The sequence below is a fragment of the Aristolochia californica genome, unplaced genomic scaffold (assembly GCF_029961685.1).
Source record: "Aristolochia californica isolate CCGP_79_NKW_82.1479 unplaced genomic scaffold, dmAriCali1.0.hap1 SCAF_8, whole genome shotgun sequence".
Taxonomy (NCBI): Eukaryota; Viridiplantae; Streptophyta; class Magnoliopsida; order Piperales; family Aristolochiaceae; genus Aristolochia; species Aristolochia californica.
Window position 1 is genome coordinate 2,709,570 of NW_027182279.1, and position 13,879 is coordinate 2,723,448.

At 41.8% G+C, this 13,879-nt stretch overlaps 2 protein-coding genes across 2 annotated transcripts; both read right to left on the bottom strand.

The window, feature by feature from the left end:
- Positions 1-8,455: 8,455 nt before the first annotated feature.
- LOC137939252 (pentatricopeptide repeat-containing protein At4g35130, chloroplastic) lies at positions 8,456-11,319 on the bottom strand. The gene has a single exon (XM_068784487.1). The coding sequence runs from the start codon at positions 11,077-11,079 to the stop codon at positions 8,698-8,700; it is 2,382 nt and encodes a 793-aa protein (XP_068640588.1). The 5' UTR covers positions 11,080-11,319; the 3' UTR covers positions 8,456-8,697.
- A 218-nt stretch (positions 11,320-11,537) lies between these two features.
- Positions 11,538-12,939, bottom strand: LOC137939561 (uncharacterized). Its single transcript, XM_068784841.1, has 3 exons — positions 12,663-12,939; positions 12,437-12,570; positions 11,538-11,803 (listed from the first exon to the last, which is right to left on the bottom strand). The coding sequence occupies exons 1-3, from the start codon at positions 12,867-12,869 to the stop codon at positions 11,656-11,658; spliced, it is 489 nt and encodes a 162-aa protein (XP_068640942.1). The 5' UTR covers positions 12,870-12,939; the 3' UTR covers positions 11,538-11,655.
- Between the last annotated feature and the right edge of the window lie 940 nt (positions 12,940-13,879).

A 13,879-nucleotide genomic window follows, 5' to 3' on the forward strand; every position in this document is an offset into this window, starting at 1 on the left:
GCTCGAAGATGTTAAAATTCGATTGACCCTATTGGAGAAGGCGGTAGCTTCTGGGGGAGGGTTTGGAGCGAGGGAGTTTGCTCCAAAGGTCAAAGTCCCGGAACCTAAGAGCTACAATGGGAAACGAGATGCCAAGGACTTGGAGAATTTTCTTTGGCAAATAAAGCAATACTTCAAAGCCGCCAAGATTTCGGAGGAAGCCTTGAAGGTGGATACAGCCACTATGTATCTCACCGACGATGCAATGCTATGGTGGAGACGGAGGTACGGTGATGTGACCGAAGGCCATTGCACTATAGCAACGTGGGAAGATTTCAGGAAGGAGATCAAGTCTCAATTCTTCCCAGAGAACGTGGAATACTTAGCTCGGAAGGATCTAAAGCGGCTAAAACATACGGGGGTCTATTCGAGAATATGTCAACCAGTTCACAACCTTGCTGCTAAATATATCTGAGATGGCTGAGAAAGACAAGCTCTTCTTCTTCATGGACGGTTTGCAACCTTGGGCGGAGCAAGAGTTGCAAAGGCGGGGAGTTCAAGACCTGGCCACCGCACTCTCAACAGCGGAGAAGTTGGTCGAATTCACAAAGAAGGCTGAGGGTTCAAACAAAGACAAAAAGGGCAAGCCTAACCAAGGCAAAGGCGGGGGAGACAAACCGAAGTACCAGAAGGAAGAAGGCAAGAAAATCAGCTATGATAAAAAAAGGCAAAGGTAAGTTCGTCCCTCGTCGCTCTGGTTGTTTCATTTGTGACGGAGACCATAGAGTTTTTGAGTGCCCAAAGAAGAAAGCTCTCAATGCCTTGTTGGTGAACATGGAAGGCCATGAGGAGGAGAGCGAGAATGAGGAGGAGCCTAAGATGGGGGCACTTAGACTCCTCAATGCCATGAAGGGGCAGGCTCATGTGGAAAAACCTGCTGCCCATTCAGTCAAGGACCTCATGTACGTAGACGTGTGTCTAAATGGAAAAAACACATGTGATATGATTGATACGGGAGCCACTCACAACTTCATCTCAAGAGAAGAGGCCAAGAGGCTGGGTCTCAAGTTGGAGAAGGATGTGAGTAGGATGAAGGCGGTCAACTCTGAGGCTAAACCAGTGATTGGAGTTGCAAGGAGCATCGCCTTTAAGGCAGGAGAATGGCAAATACCATTAACCTGACAGTATTGCCCATGGATGACTTCAAGGTCATTCTCGGAATGGAGTTCCTTAGCTCGGCCAAGGTCATTCCTATGTCATGCTTAGGTGTGTTAAGCTTTCTGGACGAGAAGGCACCTTGCATGGTCCCGGTGTTGAAGGATGGCAAGAAGATATGAAAGATGTTATCTGCTATGCAGTTGGTCAAGGGCCTCAAGAAGGGTGAGGTAACCACTTGGCCACTTTGTCAGAAGAGAAAGACGGGATGCCCATGCCGCGAGAAGCTGCCCAAGAGATTACCACCAAGGAGGGAGGTCGATCACCAAATTGAGTTGGAGCCCGGTTCAAGACCCCCTGCGCTAGCCCCATATCGGATGTCGCCACCTGAGCTGGAGGAACTATGGAGGCAACTACGAGAGTTGCTGGATGCTGGATTTATACGACCGTCGAAAGCCCCTTATGGAGCCCCAGTATTGTTCCAAAAGAAGCACGATGGGACCCTTAGGATGTGCATCGACTACCGAGCACTCAACAAGGTAACCATCAAGAATAAATATCCGATTCCGCTCATAGCAGATTTGTTCGATAGGCTGGCTGAGGCACGGTACTTTAGCAAACTTGATCTACGATCGGGGTACTATCAAGTGTGGATTGCTGAAGGAGATGAGCTGAAGACTACTTGCGTCACCTATGGAGCTTACGAGTTTCTAGTAATGCCCTTCGGCTAGACGAATGCCCCAGCTACGTTTTGCACTTTGATGAACAAGATCTTTTATCCATACTTGGATCGATTCGTGGTGGTCTACTTGGATGATATCGTGGTCTACAGCCAAACGTTAAAGGAACACTTAGACCACTTATGAATTGTTTTCCAAGTACTACGGGAAAACTCTCTTTATGTAAAGAGAGAGAAGTGCTCTTTTGCCTTGAAGGAAGTCTCATTCCTTGGGCATTGGATCAGAGATGGGCGGATCTGGATGGATAAGGCCAAAGTCCACGCTATAGCAAAGTGGGAGGTACCCACGAAGGTGATAGAGCTGCGGAGCTTCTTGGGCCTTGTCAACTACTACTGAAGGTTCATCGAGGGATACTCGTAGCGTGCTGCTCCCCTCACAAATTTGTTGAAAAAGAACGTCTCATGGCTATGGACGGAACAATGCAAGGAGGCGTTTGAGGACCTTAAGGGCGCGGTAATGGCGGAACCAGTGCTCAAGTTGGGGGACCATTCCAAAACTTTTGAGGTACACACTGACGCTTCTGACTTTGCCATTGGAGGGGTATTGGAACAGGATGGGCACCCTGTTGCATATGAAAGTCGAAAGCTGAATGAGACGAAAGCGAAAGTATACGGTTCAAGAGAAGGAGATGATGGCTGTGGTACATTGCCTAAGAACGTGGAGACACTACTTGCTTGGCTCTCGCTTCATTGTCAAGACAGACAATGTGGCTACAAGTTATTTTCAGACTCAAAAGAAGTTGAGTCCGAAGCAAGCACGTTGGCAAGACTTCCTGGCCGAGTTTGATATGGTGATGGAATACAAGCCTGGACGGATTAACCAGGTTGCGGATGCATTAAGTCGGAAGGCTGAACTCGCCGCCTTGAGGCTCGACCACGTGGCCACGGTAAGCAAACTTACTGAGACTTTGCCAAACCGTATACGAGAAGGGCTTAGTAAGGATGATGTGGCCAAAGGCATCATTCAAGTTATTGAAGATGGAAAGATAAGGAGATTTTGGCAAGAAGATGGGCTTATCTACACAAAGGGGAATCGTCTTTATGTGCCAAAGTGGGGCACCCTCATAAGAGAATTGATGAAGGAGTGTCATGACACCCTGTGGGCTGGCCACCCAGGGCAAAGAAGGACTCTTGCCTTGTTGGAGACCAAATACTATTGGCCCCGGATGGCGGACGATATAGACGAGTACGTGAAGACTTGCCTAGTTTGCCAACAAGACAAGATTGAACATAGAAAGCCGGGAGGGTTGCTGGAGCCATTACCTATGCCGGAACGACCGTGGGAGAGCATCTCCATGGATTTCATATCAAATCTGCCTAAGATGGACGGGATGGGGTCTATCTTAGTCGTGGTAGATCGGTTCTCCAAGTATGCTACCTTCATTGCTGCTCCAACAGATTGCACTGCAGATGAAGCAGCCCGACTGATCTTGAAAAATGTGGTAAAGTATTGGGGAGTCCCTAAGACGATTATAAGTGACCGAGACCCTCGGTTCACTGGGAAGTTCTGGACGGAGATGTTCAAACTCTTGGGGACAGAACTTTGCTTCTCCACGAGCTTTCACCCCCAAACAGACTGACAGACAGAGCGCACGAACGTATTACTGGAGGAATACCTGAGGCATTTCGTGAGTGAAAATAAGAAAGATTGGGTGAAGCTTTTGGATGTGGCCCAATTTTGCTACAACTTGCAAAAGAGTGAGTCAACAGGCCACAACCCCTTTGAGTTGCCAACAGGCCAACAACCGCTCACACCATTGACAGTAGGGACCAGCTATGAAGGCAAGAGTCCCGCAGCCTGCCAGTTTGCCAAGAACTGGCATGAACAGGCTGACATAGCAAAGTCCTACCTGCACAAAGCCTCTAAGAGGATGAAGAAGCACGCGGATGAAAAGAGGCGGCCACTTGAGTTCAAGGTGGGGGATCTCGTTATGATAAAGTTACCACCCCAACAATTCAAGGTTTTGCGCGGTAAGCACAAGTGGTTGGTAAGGAGATATGAAGGGCTTTACCCCATCATCAAGAGAGTTGGAAAGGTTTCATACCAAGTTCAACTCCCACCATCCCTCAAGATCCATTCGGTCTTTCATGCAAGCATATTGAAGCCCTACCATGCAGATGCAGAGGATCCTTCACGAGGAGTTAGCAAACGCGCACCACCATTGATGACTTCGTCATTTGACAAAGAGGTGGAATACATCATCAGTGATCGTGTAAAGAGACGAAGGGGAGTCTAGCCTAAGACGGAGTACTTAGTGAAATGACGTGAATTACCAGAGAGTGAGGCTACGTGGGAAGAGCTGAGGCGCTATGGCAGTTCGAGGACCAGATCACGATGTACAAGGAATGCAATGAGGACGTTGCGTAATTTAGGTGGGGGAGAATGTCACGGAGCCCAAGCCCACAACATATTCATCGGGCCTGTGACCCCTTTGAGGATACATAGAGGAGGTTCTTACCCAAACCCTCTATGGATGGCCCAACCCATGTTCTAGAAGGAGGGATCTCTAGAAGCTCTCTAGAAGGTCCGCACATACACCAAGTTGGGTTCGGTATATGTAATTGGGCATACACTCTTGTATTGTATATAAGAGTCTAGAAAGGTCCATAACTAGATGGTAGTGGAATAGTCTAGAAGGATCCAAACCATTGGATCAATGACAAATGTATACAATCTAGAACATTCATTGCTCCCCCTCAAAACTATAAATAGGGGAGAGTCCCTCATTTGTACACAACTCATTGGAGTGTAATACAATCTCTCTTGAGCAAGTCCCTTGAGTCCTCTTAAGTTCTCTTATTACTTTCATCGGGCGAGTGAGTGTAGCCCTTGCAAGTAAGAGTGAGAGTTAGGCTGACTTATATCTTTGCAAAAGGAGTTTGTACACAAGTGCCGCACGGGTTAAGCAAAGGAGTTGCGACCCAGTGACATGCTGCTCTTCTACATCTCTTCATCGGATAATGCGATTCCGTCCGCCCAAGCCACTACCAGTGCCGCTGTTCTTCCACATCTCTTCACTAGACAATGTGTTCTCTTCGATTTTGTCCGCTCAGTTGCTACTAGTGCCTCTACTCTTCCCCACTAGCCAGTACTATGTTCACACTTTCAATTGTTATGAGACAAGATTGACCTCTCTAACAGGCGACCTATCTTGAGGGGTAAACATAATCCCTTCAATTATCGAATAAGATCTCATTGGATTTATCCCATGTTGCATTTATCTTATCATGTAAAACTTATTTTCTCTATTCTAAATTGTATAAATACCCCCCTTACTCAATTGTAAGTTCATCCTCTAATGTGATTTAGTCCTACATCTAACATTGTATTCCAAATTCTTGTGGAGTTAAAACATACTCTGCTAAATGCAAAATTTAAGTCTTTATTGCATCGTATCCAAGTTTCTATTGATGGTTGTCACTAGATAAGGTAAAGTGGGTAATTTTTCTTTTTTGAAAAATAGTGAAATGCAAATGACTTCAACAAAGCAATCCCATGACTATCTTCAACAACCAAAAAGATGAGATTGAGCTCTCTAGATCCTCTCTATTAACAATTCATGTATTGCTCCTTTCACTGTCTTCAGGACGACTTTGAGCAGAAAATCAAGATCACGCTCATGGATAAAAATATCTCTAATACCAATACAACTCACAAAATCATCAACTACACAAACATGAAATACCCAAAAAAGAACACGATCACAGTCACATTAACAACAATAGTCCAAATAGTTTGTAGATGATAAAGATCTATTTGACAACCACTAATCAGGGAAAGTTATATCATGGATTATATTCTCAGGCCCGTTAGTGCCCCTTGGAAATTTGTATATCACGAAAAGTTAGAAATATTTTTTTGTAGGATATACATTTCCAAGAAACCTTCAATATATTATCTATTAATGCCTAACCAAGAAATTGCATGGAAATTTTGAAAAAATTTCCAACTAGTTATTAGCACAATTTCCAAGGAAATACACAAAAATTATAACCATACTTATCCCATAAAATTATAGAACAATAAGTTGTTAAATATAAATATTAAATAAACTCCTTTATTTAAAAATAAATTATTTGTGTTAAATCAGGTACTACTTTATAAATTGTCCCACATTCGAGCTACTATATTGTTATGGAACTGGTAAAAAAGTAAACTACTAGTGGAGCCTCCTGCATCACTTGATCTAGGTGTTTGCTCAACCCCTTAATCTGTCACACCATCATATCCTATTTGCACTTCATTTTATGTTTCATTTACCTTTAACTATAACAACAAAACTTCTCGTTGCTATATTATCTCCAATTACAACATAAAAAATTTATTTGTTGCTACAACTTTGATGTCTCTCGAAGATAAGATTGCTTCCATGGTTATTACTGAAAGAAAAACTCCTAGAAAGTAACTATTTATTAAATCGTGGAATGCAGGTTCAAAATATATATATTTTTATGTGAAATGCATGAAGAAAAACCAAAACATGTAATTTTCAAATGGATGGAATCTTTGGTTCGAGTTTGTAACAAGGTTTTAAAATGGTTTTCAGTTCAGTGGACTCTTGAAAGCCCTATTAGAGGTTTTTTTCAAGTGGTTTTCAACAAAATACAACTATAAATATAAAAATAGATTCAACAACTATTACCTTGTGGGAAATCGGGAAGGAAAAATGGAAAAAACTTGAAGAAGAAAGTGTTAAGTTGTGGAGCCTAATTAACACTTATGCTCTGTCACGGATCGACCTTCGCGGTAAGGTCGTCGTGGGGTTGGAAGAGGGGGGAGGAGTCCCTGAACTGGTCCACAATATATTGACTACTGTTTCATTAAGGGTAATTGGGGATTTCACTCTCGTATTGCAGTTGCCCTAGTTTTTTCTTTATATTTGGGGTGCCACTATTAGGGTTTTATTTATTGTCGAGAAGAATTATTAGTTGCGGTTGTGAAAGGTTAGAGAACTGATTTCTCTTGTAAACTATTTCATCTTCATAGTGGATAATTGCAACGACAGAAGATAGGACGTAGTCTCACCTTAAGTCAAACTTGTATAAATCTTGTTGTCTTTCTTCGTAATTATTTTTCTTTTTTTGCGTTTATTATTATTGTTCTCGCTAGTTTGGAATTAGGGCGTCGAATTCCCAACAGAAAGGCTTCCCCAGAATCACTCAGTAAACATGTATCGGCAAGTATTCTAACAACAAATACCCAATGGCAATAAATGATAAGGAAACAAAAAAAAGTAACAGCAAGACTGAGATTCTCTTGCATCCTCACATATAAAGGGAGCTTCAAATCTATGGAGAACGGCATACTTGATCATCAAAGTTAAAAATCCAGTGAAATCTATGAAGAATGGCATACTTTGCCTTCAAGGCATAAGAAGGCAAGAGAGAGAGAGAGAGAGAGAGATCATCCCATCTCTTCACTATTCATAGCTATGGAGACATGAAGAATGTCAATGACCGTAGAACTATATTATAACTTTTGTCAGTATAACATTTTTCCCCTGTTTCTTTTTAAACAGCACTCATTAACAGTTTGCAAATAGAAGATATGGATTTCTTTTCGATTTTTTTTTGAGTGGAAATTCCTTCTTTTCTTTTTGAACAGCATTTGGTAACTGTTTGCAAATTGGAGATATGGATATTTTTATACTTCGTACCTGATAAATGAATAATTCCTTATTTTAGTTTATGACAGCCTTGTGGGCAGTATTGAAGACTGAGTTTGTCTGCTGATAACTACATGATCCACCTGGTAATCTTTTTCCAAATTGGAGATGTGAAGATCTTCAAAATTTGCACAATTTTATGTATATAGATCTTCTGAACTGAGTATAATCCACCTGCGGACTGTTTAAAAGACTTGAAGTGGTTCTGCTTATGAAGAAAAATGTCATTGCTTTGTAGGAAGGAAAGAAAAAAAAAACCTATTGCATTCAAGAGTTTTCATCTTCATTTGCCAATGGAAGGCTCAAACAACCCATGTTTTGCTCTTTGGTATTTCAGAAGAATAAAAGAAGATGTTGATGAACAACTGAGAGTGACAACTTCACATCGATAAAGAGAAGCTTTTAGGCCATATGGTTTCTTAATGATAGGATTACCATCAGTTGCTTTCTGCAAGAAGGAAATGAAAAAAGAAATCGCCATGCAGTCACTTCCCAATGACTAACTCTGGAAGACATGTTTGATAGAACAGAACGCACTTACGTCTAAATATATCATTTAGTACGGGGATATGTAATAATATGAGAGTGTTAGAAAATACATCTAGGGGTATTTTGGTCATTTTACCCTCCAAGGGTATTTTGGTTATTTTATCACTTCACTGGTTAATTTTCTTTTATGTAATCCTGTTCTGCATATTAGATTATATCAGTGCTTAAGTTTTCATGTACATAGAATGCGTAGAGAGATGTAAGGCGATTAAGGTTTATTAAGTGTATAGGGACATTTTTGTAATTTGTAACTCAAAACACCTCAGGCTCTTCAAAAATTTCTTCTTCCTCTTTCTTCACGAGTCGCTGTAAGAAGGGAAAAAAGAAGACGAGAGTATCAAACTCTTTTCACGGCTTCGGTATTATTTTCTTTCGTATGTACAAAACATTTGGTAGAACAATTTTAGAACCTTCTTGCAGTGTATCCCAGTATATTTGGTTCAAAGATGGATTATTCTACAAAAACATCCATTGTATACTTGCAGTGTATTTCCTCCATGCCTGGATCATGCCTCAATACTATTGTTGTATTTTGCTTCATGACTTCATTATCTCAGTCTTTGAACAAAATTAGCTCCAGAATTGCATGGTTTATAGAAAACTCCTCTCTCACCAATAATCACCACAACAGCAGTTTCCATCTTTGAAGTGATGAAACACCACAGAGTCTCCAACTACGATCTCCCGCCTACTAAATGCAGATATTAGCTTTGCTACATGGTGGCAATCGTTACACATTCTGATGTTCTTTTTTATCAAGAGAGGATCGCCAACTGCAGTGGAAATTAGCCCATAACAAATTGCTAATCTCACACTGTGACTGGTAGGTAAATCTGCCTTTTTCTTTACTTCATCTTGTGGTCTAAACTTGATGCTGGGGAGGTCGATCGGTTCGCCTATTCTTCTTGTTAGAATTTCCAGAGTGTCGTGAATTATATCACCTTTTTTGTGCGATCGATCTCCATTGATGAAACTGCATGTCTTACTATCCAGCTCAAGGGTGCTGCATCCCATTGTCTTCTCTAAACCAGCATCTTTCATGAGAGACCTAATTCTTTTAACATCTTCCCACCTATTAGCATCGGCATACAAATTGGATAGCAGAACATAACACCCTGTGTTATTATGTTTGAAGGATAAAATCTTTTCTGCAGCAAATTTTGCCATCTCTATGTTCTGATGATTTTTGCTTGCAGTAAGTAGAGATCCCCATATCCTTGCTGTAGGTGCTATTGGCATTTTCTCAATAAAACTTAAAGCTGAGTCGAGATTTCCTGTGCGACCGATAAGATCAACCATGCACCCGTAATGCTCAATTTGAGGTTCAATACCAAAGTCTTGTTTCATAGAAGTAAAATACTGCCATCCTTCCTCTATAAGTCCATTGTTGCTGCAAGATGATAAGACTGATATAAAACTGACCCTGTTTGGTGGAATCCCAATTCCCTGCATTACAGAGAAAAGTTCAAGAGCCACTCTTCCATAACCATGGATGCCATATCCCATTATAATTGCATTCCATGATACAACATCCTTCTCCGTGATGCCAGCAAAGATCTTTTGTGAACTCTCTAGATCACCACATTTTGCATACATATAAATCAAGGAATTCAATATAAAAGTGTTTAAACCATAGCCTTGTTTTAGAGCATAACAATGGATTTGCCTACCCTGCCTCAAGAAACCTAATTCAGTGTAAGCAGGTATTATGCTTGAAAGAGTAACTTCATCCTGCTGCCCTAGTTCCCCTATCAAGTCATGAAAGAGTTGAATGGCATGCATATACTGTCCATCCTGTACATAAGCCTTGATCAAGGTATTCCATGATATCAAATTCTTCTCATCCATTGCATCAAATAACTTAACTGCTGATTTAGTTTCACAACATGTCACATAAAAATCCATCAGGGCAGTTTCCAAAACTAAATGAGGGAGAAGACCCTTTCTAATTGCAAAACCATGAAGAGATTTCCCTTCCAAATGATGGTTGTTATTGGCGCAAGCAGGGAGCACATTCAATAGTGTAACTAAGTCTGGATTTATGTGGTCATCCTCTTGCATCCTAATCAAGCAGGAGCATGCCTTGTGAGGTTGATTGTTCGAAACATACCCACTAACAAGTACATTCCAGTGCACAACGTTTCTTCGGCAGATCCCATGAAACAATCGCTCAGCGAAACCCATGTTTCTGCATTTGCCGTACATGTCAAGCAGTGAAGTTTGGATCATGAGGTCCGATTCAAATCCACATCTTATTGCATAACAGTGAATTTCCTTTCCTTGCTTCTGATATCTCTCTAAAGAACAAGCACCCAAGGCACCAATTAAGGTGAAGCGGTCAATTTCTAGCCATTGTGCCTGCATTTCTATGAAGTACAATAATGCCTTCCATCCGTTTCCATTGGACGAATACCCATTAATGAGTGCATTCCAAGAAACTGCGTCTCTTACAGACATTTCATGGAACACCTTCTCTGCAGATTCAACGCACCCAAGCTTTGCATACATAGTTATAAGGGAATTACATATAAAAAGGTCAAAATTATATCCCGTCTTCATCAAGTAGGAGTGCATCTTAGTTCCTTCATCCAAGGAGAACAAACCCCAGCAAGCTTTGATCAGAAAGGGGAAGGTATAATTATCCGCACAGATGCCCATCAACTGCATTCGACGGTAAAGTGCGATGGCTTCTTCATAAAACTCATTATTGACATACCCTTTGATCATAAGATTCCAGAGAAAGGTATCAGGTCTATCCGCAGCATCGAACACGCGGAGAGCATCTTCCATGAGACCAGCAGCCACATAAGAAGAAATAACAGTGGTTGCAGAGAATGTGACCCGTTCACTTCTGAGCTTGGTTAAAATTACACGATTTGATGAAACTGACCCCCGTTTAAAGGGTCGTGTATGGTGGTCTACTGCTCGCAGTGGAGAAACATTTGCAGAGCTGCTGGAGTTGCAGCAGGTCCGAACAAGTGCAACCGCCATTTCGCTAAAAGTGGTGCTAGTGAGCTTTCAGGGGGCGGCCCTTGAACATATTTCCCGTAATTTTTACTCCGTAGCTGGAGAGAGCGGCCATAATATTCAGAGCTTCAGCTTCCGTTCTTCTTCACCATGGAAGAACTCGTTCCCAGTCTGTGAGATTCGATCTCATATATAGCCGCAGCTTATCGGATTAGGTTGCGAGGTTAGCCCAAAGAGTAAAGAAATTATAAAGAAGATACCTTTGTAGATTCCATTCGCTCAGGCTATACGGTAGTACCAGAAAAGTCTTCTGTTTGATCCATAGCGCTGATTCTAATCTTCTGATTGTGAAATTTGGAGAAGATGAAATGGGAATGTGATTTCTTTTTTAAAATCAACGCATTGCTGATATAGATTTAACATACCGTTAATGGGTACCGAATATACCCAAGACACAGCACACTAGAACAGGCACGATGGGATTCACACAACAAATTACCCATTTATGAAAGCTTACATTCAGATACCATACACAATATGAGAGACACAGCCATGATTTTATTGCTTGCATTACAATTTGATCTACGAGTAACTCCAAGATCATCGAGAAAAGCCTAAGAGAGAGCAAGACTCCGGTGGAAGCTTGTAAAAGCACATGAAATTTGGAATGTAAGTGAAAACCCTCTTTGGTTTCTCCATGGATTGGATTGCAGGTTGATTCAAATAAGCATATTTACTCTTAGTCCACCTGCTCAAGAAAATTATAGACAAAGAATTACTAGCTTCATTTCAAGCACATTTCCAGTAGTATACATATGAGGAATGCTAGCCGCCAATTTCGAGGTTGGAGGCTTCTTCCTGTTGGCTCAGAGCTGTTGATCAATCATTTTCAGAAAGTATGGAACTGTCGGGAATCTGGACCAGTGCAGGATTCAAAAATCACCGAACTGTCGGGAATCACTCGAGGTGTACCACATTGTATTATTTTAAAATGTAATTCTACGATCAATTTTAAGAAACATTTAAATAATTATATTCAAACGTCTTCAATCTTATCGATTGATCCTAATCTCGCGGTGCTTTACTCTGAAGAAATTGTTTTTAATGGCGTTGGATGACGCGAGATCCAACAAATGAATTGTCGGGATTCCGGTCGCCGTTTCAAGAAAGAAACAGCCGCTTTCCCGACGATTGATTGATCAAAATCTTCAAATATTTCTACTGGTAACCTGAATTCTTTTTTTTTTTTTTTTACTAATCTTTGATCCTCGTTGAACTCTACCGATCATCGCTATTCGTGGTGGAAGAGTTGCAGAATTGCGCGCGGTGATGGACTAATGGAAGAACTAGACGGAGAAGGAAAGAGGAGGTTTCAAATTACCAGTCTTTGATTCCGACGCGTATATCTGTGTGATTTTCGTCCTTCTTTTGGGTCATTGGACTCTTTTCCTGATCGTCGTCCTTGTCCTCTTCAGTATCCAGCAACGATTCTTGAAATCTTCTATACTCCTCATCCTAGAGCATACAAACAACGAAAACACTTCAAATTACAGGAACTATCAAGCAAGAAGATTCAATAGCTGCAGAAAAAAATGTTTTTCCTTTACAGAGAAATTGCGTGCTCTGATCCTGGCGGAAGCCTTTAGAGCAGCCAGGAAATGATCTTCCTCGTCCAGCTTCTTCTTCCGCCAGAACCGTTCAATCTCCTCCCTGGTCACGCTCTTACAGACCACCGTGCTTCTCGTCCACAGCGGCAGCGGTGGCGGAGGCGGACGACAGCTCTTCTTCGTATCCTCGACTTCCACTTTCTCCATCTTGTAAATGCTTCCTTCCTCGTCAATCTTGCTCTTCTTAAGCTTGTTTCCGCGACGAGAGAGAGAGAGAGAGAGCCGATGAGAGTTATCTCTACCTCGTTGAACAGTGATTAGACTAAAAGAAAGACTAGAGTAAAAAACAATTAAAACTAAACTGTACTGTGTCTTGCGGCGGCTTACTTGAACGGTACGTCATAGAGAAGTTATCTTTTGAGAGGATTTGAAGCATTTCCTGAGTTTCTATGAAGACCACTGCAATGGTTACTGTTTTTGGTGAAACGAATTGATTCTTGAGCATTGCTTGCACAGTACCTCTTGTGTGCAAATCTCTTATGACTTGAGAAACCAGATGGAAGAAGAACACGAAAAGTGTTATCTTAACCCCGGTTGCTTGTCTCATCTTCCATCCAATTTGCCTGATTGAAATAAAAAATAGAGAATAGTTAAGGTGATAAAAAATAATTAATTGTAAACAAACGGTAAGATTCACTCTTCAATTTCGATGATACGGAGAAGATAGTAAAGAAACAAAATAACCCCTGTGCACTCCAAAAATACGTTAGTGCACTCTAAGTTTGGAGGGAAGGTGAATTACACAGGTAATTCGCTTTCACTCCATTCGATGAGTGAATTCACTTTCACTTGTTCAATTATATCGGGCTGTGGAAAATTGTTGGAGAAAACAAATCCCCAAAGCTCTCTCGCGACCTTCCGTGATTTCACTCCCCCCTCAGCAGCCTCTCCCCGACAAAGTCGCTCGTTGAACCTCTCTTCCTCTCATCGTCCCCAGCATTGCTTGACATCGTCGACTAGGGGTGGCTTCGAACCGAGCAGGCTCGCGAGCTGATCGAGTTCAGCTCAGTTCAATTCGTTATCTCTCGAGCTCGAGATCCGAAATCGGCTCGTTTAAATTAACGAGCTGAGCTCAACTGAAGCCAGGTTCGGTTCGTCGGCTCGCGAGCTAGCTCGAGGTGAGTCGGGGTCAGGATCGGGATCGGGATCGGGAGCGG

Bases quoted from the DNA above. Each gene is read 5' to 3' on its own strand.
- LOC137939252 (XM_068784487.1), bottom strand. From the start codon at position 11,079: ATGGCGGTTGCACTTGTTCGGACCTGCTGCAACTCCAGCAGCTCTGCA.
- LOC137939561 (XM_068784841.1), bottom strand. From the start codon at position 12,869: ATGGAGAAAGTGGAAGTCGAGGATACGAAGAAGAGCTGTCGTCCGCCT. The intron at 12,571-12,662 runs GTAAAGGAAAAA...TGTATGCTCTAG, and splicing joins TCAGAGCACGCAATTTCTCT to GATGAGGAGTATAGAAGATT. The intron at 11,804-12,436 runs GTAATTTGAAAC...TTTCTTGAGCAG, and splicing joins CGCGTCGGAATCAAAGACTG to GTGGACTAAGAGTAAATATG.